This window comes from Sinocyclocheilus rhinocerous, unplaced genomic scaffold, assembly GCF_001515625.1.
Source record: "Sinocyclocheilus rhinocerous isolate Xijiao unplaced genomic scaffold, SAMN03320098_v1.1 scaffold1281, whole genome shotgun sequence".
NCBI classification, from domain to species: domain Eukaryota; kingdom Metazoa; phylum Chordata; class Actinopteri; order Cypriniformes; family Cyprinidae; genus Sinocyclocheilus; species Sinocyclocheilus rhinocerous.
Genome location: NW_015637000.1, coordinates 827863 through 839326, shown reverse-complemented (window position 1 = coordinate 839326; position 11464 = coordinate 827863). Strand labels below are relative to the sequence as shown.

The 11464-nt window shown below is 37.7% G+C and overlaps 1 protein-coding gene across 1 annotated transcript in view; it reads left to right on the top strand.

The window, feature by feature from the left end:
- The first annotated feature begins 8961 nt into the window (after nucleotides 1-8961).
- The window catches only part of znf706 (zinc finger protein 706), a 4783-nt gene continuing 2280 nt past the window's right edge, over nucleotides 8962-11464 (top strand). Inside the window, exons 1-2 of the mRNA XM_016563140.1 lie at nucleotides 8962-9124; nucleotides 9891-10026. Of these exons, the coding sequence (XP_016418626.1) occupies nucleotides 9892-10026 (135 nt within the window). The 5' untranslated portion in view covers nucleotides 8962-9124; nucleotide 9891. The remainder of the gene's footprint in view (nucleotides 9125-9890; nucleotides 10027-11464) is intronic.

Below are 11464 nucleotides of genomic sequence, written 5' to 3'. Positions count from 1 at the left end.
CTTAAAGGGACTGCAGCGTGTTCTCTTCACATGCCAGGATGTCTCGACTCCAAACCAGTCCTGTGGGAAGCTGCTGAACAGGTTGGGTGAAGGGGATGATTCTCTTTGCATCAGCACCATAAACCTGTCTCTGGGGCTCTGCAGTCAACAATGATGAACCTGTATTACATAGCGCTGTTCCCGTGCATTTGCATTGGCGGCAGCATGTCACGCTTCAATTGTACTTCATAGGAAGCTCTCAGGAGAATGAAATGAGTCAACAGACCGGCTTTGACAGACCTTAGAAGTGCATTTGAGCATACTTTTTAAAAACAGTATATTATGGATATGACATATACTTTAAAAGAATATACTTGATATAATGCTTTCTGACGCTTAATTGCTTGCTAATTGCAGTCAAATTAAATGTACTATAGTTAAAATTTATATTAAATGCAATTAGCTGAATTGTATTGTATTTTTTGACCCAACTAAAGTAGGACTTCAAATGTAATTTCATAATTGCTTCTATTGTTTTTGAAATATGGTTAGTGAACTGCTGAATGTACTGACAAGCATTTATGATAAACTAAAATATATTTTAATGTCATTTCGATTGAAAATTGTATATCATGTATTTAAATATATTTGTTATAATAGCCTAAAGTATAAATAAAGTTGCAGCTTAGTAATTTAAATACAAAATATTAACTTGAATAACACACTACAGTTCAAATCATAATCAAGTACTTTGCATGTGCTTTAGTATGTTAGTCAACAATAAGTGCACTTTAAAGCACAACAAAAAAAATTATTAAAACAATGATTTAAAATGCACTTTAAAGTAAGACTTTTAATTTGACATTATTACAAAGTGCACTTTTTAAAAGAGTACTTAAGTGTGTAAAGAAACAGTCATGAAAGTATCTCACTTTAAGTCACTTAAGTGGCCTTTTATTTCATTAATATTATATTATCTGCAAGTACACTACAAGTGCACATTCAATGCAATTCATACTTTTTTTGTCACAAGGGTCACTGGTACGTTTGTCGGTACTTCTGCCATTGTGGTGAACATGGAGGTTGTCCTTTGACATTTTGTTTTCAGTATGGTTGGATGGAAAACAGAGGAAGTGACTGACAGAATGGATCAAAACAACTTCCTCTTGTGTCAAGCTCAGGTTCCTCCCCCACATCTGAGAATGCTTTTATGTACTGAGGGACTTTCATATTGAGAGACGCAATTAGTGCGCATTAAAACACATTTACACGCAAGAATTTCACCAGAGCTTTGTCAAGACTTGATCAAAGTTCTTATGAGCTGGGAAGAAATTATAGCTACTTATTATAACTCATGATACACCTGCATTCAAGTAATGAAAAGCATGTACGGAATGACGAGAAACAACTTTTCTTTTTTTTTAGATGAATTAAATTAAATTCAAGTTCAATTCAAGTTTATTTGTACAGCACTTTTCACGATACAAATCATTGCAAAGCAACTTTACAGCAAATTAAGTTTCTACAATATTTAGTGGTTGCTTATCAGTGGTGACTGTCAGTCAATGTACATATGGCAGAAATGTACAGAAAAATCAATTAAAGACGCAATCAAACAGACAATGAACACTATTAACAGCAATTATTATATGATGCAAGCAAACTTATAGCAAAATGTGGTAGTTCTATATGTTGTTTCAGGGTTGGCATCATCTGAGGTCCTCTGAGGGGTTGGCATCATCTCTTCTCAGGTGTTCTGGATCCAGACTGAAGCTTGTGTAAATCCTAGTTACCACGGGATGTCAATCCCAGCAGAAACAGAGAAACAAATAGAGACATAATTAGCGTAGCTGCTGTTCCAACCAAGCAAAATAATAGGAGAAAATTATTGGTCATCCAATCTTTTACATTTTTAACACATTCTGTTAGCTTAGATAATTTAGAAGTTTCATCTGGTCTTGTTGAGATATATAGTGTATATATAGTTGAGTATCAATGCAATATTAACTGAATAATTCACCCAAATTTCTATCATCATTTACTCACCCTCATGTCGTTCCAAACCTGCATGACTTTCTGTCGCCTGCTGATGAGAAAAGAAGATATTTTGAAGAATGCTGGTAACCAAACAGCTTTGGTTCCCATTGACTCCCATTTTCATTTTTGTCCATATACTGCAAGTCAGCATGTGCTGTTACAGTCTTAATTTTTGCCTGGTAGTTGATAAAATAGACAAGAGAAAAACAGAACAATTAAATAATGCAATATAATACAGGAGTAGAAACATAGAGAAAAAAACATATATATAATTGCTTTTATGAATGTATAGATTTGTTATATACAAGTGTACATTTTATGTAATTTTAAAAATTTACAATTTTCAGATGCTATCTATATATGATGGACAGTGTGTAGTTCTGAAAGTTGTAATTGTTCAGGCTGAATACAGCCTGCGGGGGGAAAAAAGCTGTTCTTGTGTCTGTTCTGGTGGTCGGTGCACTGTAGCACTCACCAGAGGGCAACAGTTCAAAGAGAGAGTGGGCTGGGTGTGTGGGGTCCAAAGTGATTTTCTTAGCCCTTTTCCTCACTCTGGAGGTGTAAAGATCTTGGAGGCTGGGCAGGGGGGAACCAATGATCCTCTCAGGAGTCCTGACTGTCTGTTGTAGTCTCCTGATGTCTGATTTGGTATCTGAGCCAAACCAGACAGTTATGGATGTACTCAGGACAGACTCAATGATAGCACAGTAGAACTGTTTCAGCAGCTCCTGTGGCAGGTTGAACTTCCTCAGCTGGCGAAGGAAATACAGCCTCTGGGAGAAGAGCAGTGGGGAGAGCACACATCCCTGAGGCACACCAGTGCTGATTGTGAGAGTCCTGGATGTGAGTTTACCCAGTTTCACTTGCTGTTTGTTGTCTGTCTGTCAGAAAGCTGGTGATCCACTGACAGATTGGGGTGGACACAGAGAGCTGGGTCAGTTTGGTTTTGAGAAGATCAGGCATGATGGTATTGACTGAAGTCCATATACAAGAACCATGGATGCCAATATAGAAAGTTTACTTTACTAAAAAAAAAAAAAAAGAGGGTACTCTCATCAAGTTTCCAGAAGAAGAAATAACTATTTTTTCTTATAGTGTAAAGAACATTTGATTAAAATATTAATTTATGTATTACCTTAAGAACATGTTTTCACTACAAAGAACGTTTTGTGCAATAAAACAGATTCCATGGATGTTAAAGGTTCCAATGAAGAACCTTTTGTTTTTAATAGTTTAGAGTATATTTCTTGTCCATAGAGAAAAGAAAATACTGTAACAGAGGTAAACCACACCAAACACAATAGCAACAACCCCCCCCCCAAAAAAAACACACACACACATAACAACCTAGCAACCACCTGGCAAATTTTGCTAGCATATTCAGTTTGTTCAGAAAACATAAATACTTTGGTAATGTTATCTGGTTGTTTTGTGATGTGACTAATGCTGTTTATACCCCCAGAATGACTTTAAAAAGAAACACTGTATCTAAAATGGAAATTCTCTGGGATGTCTGTGGAAAATCCATCTCTTTACCAGGACAAAGAACAGACCGATATAATTCACGTGTTGCTATTGAGGGTCTGACACCTGGGAGATTTCCTTTCAGAAACCCTCAGGCAGGACATCTCCACCCAAGCATGGTCGAAACTGCACCCAACATTCATGCAACATTATGGTAGATGGTGTGTGTGATACAAAACTGATGAAATCATAAACTATATACTGTATGTATATGCATTTAAAACACAGCTAGGCTGAATGTTTCCTCATTGTCTTATACCAGATAATTTGTCCTCGTGGAGAATTACTCCGTGCTCAGGATCTCTATTCTTTCTTATGATGTGAAAAGAAAAGAAACATAACACTATTGACAGAAAACGTTTCTCACAATGATACGGTTTCTTCTAGAAAGAATAAAACATGACATTTACATATGTTTACTAACATTTTGCAGTCATAACCTTGAGCTAGTTGAGTGAGGGTGTTTTGCATATTCAGACATGCCATAACACGGAAGGCTAATGAATTTCCTTCTGTTTTCAGATCAGCGGAACATTAATGTTCTTACTTTGAACTGTAACTGAAAAGGTTTACATTTATCCAAGTTATATTCGTGTATTAGGCTGGTTTCCTTACTCTGAATTAATTCTATGCAGTTCAAAGAGAGAGTGGGCTGGGTGTGTGGGGTCCAAAGTGATTTTCTTAGCCCTTTTCCTCACTCTGGAGGTGTAAAGATCTTGGAGGCTGGGCAGGGGGGAACCAATGATCCTCTCAGGAGTCCTGACTGTCTGTTGTAGTCTCCTGATGTCTGATTTGGTATCTGAGCCAAACCAGACAGTTATGGATGTACTCAGGACAGACTCAGTGATAGCACAGTAGAACTGTTTCAGCAGCTCCTGTGGCAGGTTGAACTTCCTCAGCTGGCGAAGGAAATACAGCCTCTGGGAGAAGAGCAGTGGGGAGAGCACACATCCCTGAGGCACACCAGTGCTGATTGTGAGAGTCCTGGATGTGAGTTTACCCAGTTTCACTTGCTGTTTGTTGCCTGTCTGTCAGAAAGCTGGTGATCCACTGACAGATTGGGGTGGACACAGAGAGCTGGGTCAGTTTGGTTTTGAGAAGATCAGGCATGATGGTATTGACTGAAGTCCATATACAAGAACCATGGATGCCAATATAGAAAGTTTACTTTACTAAAAAAAAAAAAAAAGAGGGTACTCTCATCAAGTTTCCAGAAGAAGAAATAACTATTTTTTCTTATAGTGTAAAGAACATTTGATTAAAATATTAATTTATGTATTACCTTAAGAACATGTTTTCACTACAAAGAACGTTTTGTGCAATAAAACAGATTCCATGGATGTTAAAGGTTCCAATGAAGAACCTTTTGTTTGGGGGGGACACAGAGAGCTGGGTCAGTTTGGTTTTGAGAAGATCAGGCATGATGGTATTGACTGAAGTCCATATACAAGAACCATGGATCCCAATATAGAAAGTTTACTTTACTTAAAAAAAAAAGAGGGTACTCTCATCAAGTTTCCAGAAGAAGAAAGACCTATTTTTTCTTATAGTGTAAAGAACATTTGATTAAAATATTAATTTATGTATTACCTTAAGAACATGTTTTCACTACAAAGAACGTTTTGTGCAATAAAACAGATTCCATGGATGTTAAAGGTTCCAATGAAGAACCTTTTGTTTTTAATAGTTTAGAGTATATTTCTTGTCCATAGAGAAAAGAAAATACTGTAACAGAGGTAAACCACACCAAACACAATAGCAACAACCCCCCCCCCTAAAATATTAATTTATGTATTACCTTAAGAACATGTTTTCACTACAAAGAACGTTTTGTGCAATAAAACAGATTCCATGGATGTTAAAGGTTCCAATGAAGAACCTTTTGTTTTTAATAGTTTAGAGTATATTTCTTGTCCATAGAGAAAAGAAAATACTGTAACAGAGGTAAACCACACCAAACACAATAGCAACAACCCCCCCCCAAAAAAAAACACACACACACATAACAACCTAGCAACCACCTGGCAAATTTTGCTAGCATATTCAGTTTGTTCAGAAAACATAAATACTTTGGTAATGTTATCTGGTTGTTTTGTGATGTGACTAATGCTGTTTATACCCCCAGAATGACTTTAAAAAGAAACACTGTATCTAAAATGGAAATTCTCTGGGATGTCTGTGGAAAATCCATCTCTTTACCAGGACAAAGAACAGACCGATATAATTCACGTGTTGCTATTGAGGGTCTGACACCTGGGAGATTTCCTTTCAGAAACCCTCAGGCAGGACATCTCCACCCAAGCATGGTCGAAACTGCACCCAACATTCATGCAACATTATGGTAGATGGTGTGTGTGATACAAAACTGATGAAATCATAAACTATATACTGTATGTATATGCATTTAAAACACAGCTAGGCTGAATGTTTCCTCATTGTCTTATACCAGATAATTTGTCCTCGTGGAGAATTACTCCGTGCTCAGGATCTCTATTCTTTCTTATGATGTGAAAAGAAAAGAAACATAACACTATTGACAGAAAACGTTTCTCACAATGATACGGTTTCTTCTAGAAAGAATAAAACATGACATTTACATATGTTTACTAACATTTTGCAGTCATAACCTTGAGCTAGTTGAGTGAGGGTGTTTTGCATATTCAGACATGCCATAACACGGAAGGCTAATGAATTTCCTTCTGTTTTCAGATCAGCGGAACATTAATGTTCTTACTTTGAACTGTAACTGAAAAGGTTTACATTTATCCAAGTTATATTCGTGTATTAGGCTGGTTTCCTTACTCTGAATTAATTCTATGCATAAACATTCAGATCTAACTTATAACTGTACTAGAAGGATATTATCTTGTCAGTCTAACAAATGATTCCAAATTAAGCTAAATGAGCTTTTGCTTTGTCTTATGGTTAACCTGTCATTTAATTGATACAGAGGTGAGAAAGGCCAAAAGAGTTATTGAAGGTTAATACTGCCACCTACTGGTAGAGCCCAAACATAGACTTCATGTGTGAAAAGCATCCTCACAGAGGAAAACGTTACTGGAACCACAATAAAAAGAGCGAAATGCTTTTTCTGTGCTTTATTGTGCTTTAATTTTATTAATAGAATTGTTATTACAATAACAAATAAATAAATACATGAATATGAAGTGTATATATTTTAATATGTTTTATTGTATTGTAAATTCCTTCCAAAATCCTTTTAATTCAATCATTTGTAAAGAACATGTGAGATAAAACATGAAAAAAAAAAAAATTGGTTCATGCATGCTTTTTCTCTGTGTTCTGGAACCAACGGCTTCATTTTTGAGACGTTAAGATGCGTTTTGTAAAGTAGCCACTACATTCTATTTGCATTAAAGGGGTCATATGATGTTGCTAAAAAGAACATTATTTTGTGTATTTGGTGTAATGAAATGTGTTTATGCGGTTTAAGGTTCAAAAAAACACATTAGTTTCCACATACTGTACATTATTGTTTCTCCTCTATGCACGTGTGTAACATGCAGCGCTGACGGACCAATCAGAGTCGTCTGTAGCTGCGTCTCATTTCGGAGGATGCATAGGTCATCAAGGATGAAAAGTAACCTCAATAAAATTACTGTTATTCCTTGTGCAGTGTAAAATACTGTTTTGTTTTTTTACGTTGTAATCTAACGGTTACTTTTCTTAAATGAGACGCAGCTTGTGATTATTGGATTTGAATTTATTTATTTATTTATTTGTAAGACAGGTTTTTCAATATAAGGTCTGGTCTGTTTAGTGTACTGCAAGATAAAATATGATTGACAGCTAGAGAGCGTTTCTGATTGGCTAAAAAGGGCGGGCCACTCCCACTGTTTTGTTTGTTTGTTTGTTTTTGCTGAGCTAGGGGTTGTCACAAAGATAGATGTAATTTCTCAAAACAGTTTACTCATATTTTCTAGGTAGTTCCATGTGAGCTGATTTTATGTGTGTTTATAATAAAATAATTCGTGCACAGTTCCTTCAAGAACGGCCCTGCAGTGCGTCCCAATGTTCATACTATCCATCCTAAATAGTATGTGAGAATATGTGTGTTCCCAAGCATAGTATGCTGAAATAAGTATGCCGAAGTATGCCAAAAGTCCCCGGATGGTCTACTATTTCAGGTATATTTTTGGAGCGAATTCCAAACGGAAGTGAGCATCCCTATGCCCTACTCCCTGCAAATGGCAGAGCCCTTGAAGTGTGTTCTTTAAAGGGTGTAGGGCATTACTGTCTCGTTTAAGCGTTTGTAACTCCCCTGGAAGACTCAGCGGCTCTGAAGGGAATGACTGACCTAATGTCACCTTGACAACGCTGCGCATGCGTGCAGCATTCAGCACTCCATCCGTTGTTGCAAATAAATATTTTTTATTATTATTATTATTTTATTCAAATATTGTCTAATTGTGTCTTATTTACTATTAAACGTTTTCAAACTAAACTTGCTTAAACTTGTTTACACTAGGCTACCGTCTTAAATCATATTTCTATCACTGACGAAAAATATGTTGTCTTACATTAAAATAGACGGATTTAATTAGCCTATTCTACTTACGTTTGTATGTGAACTCGAAATCAACCCCAGCTTTGCTTTAAAAAGCATCGCAAGATCTCCTAACCGAAGATCACATGATCACAAACGAAAATCACTTCCGTGAAGTGACCATCGCATGTTCCCTTCGCTAACGGACTTCTGGAAGGGCCCTTCGTGAAGGTTGTTCACTTTCGTTTGGAAAGTCCCTACAAATGGCGTCCCCTTCCCGAAGTGCCCTTCAAGGGCGCAAAAAAGCCGTTTGGAATTCGCCCTTGAAGTGTGGCTCCGTGCACACGCTAATATTGCCCACAATCCATTACGCTTTGGCGAAGGATTCGGTTCAGAACTACAAACACGCATAAAAAGCGCTTTAAAAACTACAAACATGGCGGATGTGCGGTTTAGAAACATGTTTTTTAGCATGTTTAGATTGGAACCGAATCTAAACTTTAGATAAAGGCGTTTGAGTTAGGCTACTAATCAGCATTTAACCTGGTAAAAATATTTATTTAATGTTATCTGTGTTATATTTCATCTGCAACAACAATGTGAACGTTTTTAAACACCCATTTGGCCATTAACTTTTAAATGCATCATTATGCAAAAAAAAATAAAAAGTTTGAGCAGAGTTCTCAGCATAAAGAGCCACGGCTCACAGATCAACAAGCTAAGTTACTTCTTTTTCTCTCCAATATGGTAGGAAGTTAAATTAAATTAATGGAGGATGTTTACTTTGACAAGATGATTGGTACAGTGACAGGGTGGTCCGTTACAGTCGCAATTGTGTGACGTGATAGTATGTCCAAAAGCTTGCCTACTCTTCTACTACACATTCAAAAGTGTGTACTTTTTCCTCACCAAGCAGTTGGGTGGGACGCAGTCGCGTGTGGCTCTCTAGCGCTCAGCGCCGCTGTGGTCAGTGCAGGAACTACACGAGAGCCGCTCTGGGAAGAGCACAGCTGTCACAGCGTGCAGGAGGACACTTAACAAGCTCAGAGCTGCCAACGGATCTCATCTGTTCGCCAGGTATGCCCAAAATATTTAGTTCTAGATAGGAAAGAACCTATATTCGCATTTTAACAACCCGCATTCACGTGATTTGCAGGAGTCTTCGTGTGTAGCTCGAAACGTATGGTTTTGTTAGTGTGCTTAGCATGCTAGCTGGCTAACCACATGGTGTGGTCTTCACTAACTAATCTAGGTGAACTCTTAAAGTATGCGAGGTTTTACATATAAAACATTTCGTTTTTAGCGTCTTTTTAAAGTCGGGATTATCGACATGCCTCGATGGTGTGGTATGAAATAGTGCTAACTGTCGAGCTAATGGGCTAACGAGCCTAAATGGGCTTTAACAGCTAGCTCATAAACAGCTTACATTGAACATTAAAACTCGCCTTTACTGTATACTAGCATATTATTCATAGTATAAAATGCAAAAATACTGCAGTAGCTGTTAACTGGAGACATTATTCTCCTGTAATATGGAGCAGCTTTTGTGTCTTCTGATCACTCTGTGATTTCTGGATCAAGCAACAACATCAGCTGCCTGACATTGTTATTGTTTTAAACAAAGCCAAAGGCAGAACAGGGTGTACATTAAGTGTAAAACCTCATTTCCTCTCCATAGGAGCCACAGTCCTGGTGAAGTTTTATCGGACAGAATTTTATTAGCTCAATAAATGATGTGGAGTTTGGTTTGTTGCTAGATAACTGGCATTGACTTTATCTGTGTGACTCATAACTCCTTCAGTCTCTGTGTGTTGTTGACATCAGTTTGTCTTCCATCCAACAGCATGGCTCGTGGACACCAGAAAATCCAGTCTCAGCAGAAAAACGCCAAGAAGCAGGCAGAGATCAAGAAATCCAAAGGCCACGACCAGAAGACCGCGGCGAAAGCGGCGCTGGTGTTCACATGTGGCGTCTGCAGGGTCAGTGGCTATTATAGCCGTTATTTTTACCCCAACAGATCATCCTTAGAGGTTCTTTTCAACCGAGATTAAATTCCCACTTATGACAGATTGCACTTTTTATGCTTTTTGAACTTAATTGTATACACTTTGGACATTTTCTGAACACAGCCCAAAGAGAAGAACCCATGTTTTCCCTGCATGCTGTCGATAGAAAGCTGATTTTATATGTGGGTGTGTGTAGACAATGAATGTGTTGGGAAATTACATTCTCAAGCTGCAACTTGTTTCTGACTATGAGAGTTATTTACTGTAGGTAACAAATCTGACTTGTCAGTACACCTTCTACCAATTACCAGTAACTGAGAGCCACTCATGAGATTCATGGGCATAAAGCATCTTTAAAGCTGGGCGTACACGGTGTGAATTCTGACGGTCGGAGGATCGCATGTCCACGCACACGTCACGAGTGAGTTTATCTGAAAATCGCATGGACGCAGTGTTACACGACACGATTTTACGACCTGCCGAATTTCGAAGCAATAGCATGAAGTTCTCTGATGTAATGACATGTATTGAACGGAGTTGAGTTGAGAGAAGGGCAGTGTATAATAAACTGTGTAACCAATATGTAGTACATTTAAATAAAACCACTCTCACTCTCTCTCATAACTGTATAATACTGATACGAGACATACAGGTTCTTTTTCAGCACCGGGAAACTGGGATGTCTGATCACCCCGTGTGTGTGTGAATTATAAAGCCTAGTTACACGCTAAAGCTAACAATAAGCAGCAACCTATACGTGCTACATCTCACCTGATAACTGTAGCTCTTGAGCGATCCGCTGTAAAATATCATCTCAGACGACTCATGGTACGCACTGCATGACATTATACAGCGCTCGCTGCTTCTGCCAAAGTTCAGCGAGACCTCTTGTTTTCATGAAAGAATACGAGCAATACCTTTCATTGGTCCAATTGTCTAAGAACAAAAAAAGCTTTAAAAACTTTATCTGTTTGTAAATCTTTTCCTATCTTTAATGACATGCAAGTCTCAAATTGTTTGGTTTTTTCAGTTTGTAATGTATTAACCACCCCCTTTTTCTTTTATTTATTTTATCTTGTTGTCATTGTCTATCACTTTTATTTGTTGATGGTTGTACTACTGTTTGTATACTGTTTTTGAGCATTAAAAATTTTTTTTAAAAATAAGTGAGTTTGTCTTCCTTTTCAATAGTCCAAATTCACCATGGCGCTGCCATCGTCTTTCTTCTTCTGTCGTTTTCCTGAGCTCCTGATTGGTCAACTTCAGATAGATCGACAAATCGGCTCGTTCAACTGCGCACACCGCACGAATTCAAGCCGACAGCTCCCGAACTTTTTTGACATTTTTAAAAATCATCGGGAGCACGTAAGGGGCTCGGTAGGGCTGTGCAATTAATCGCATGCGATTGTCA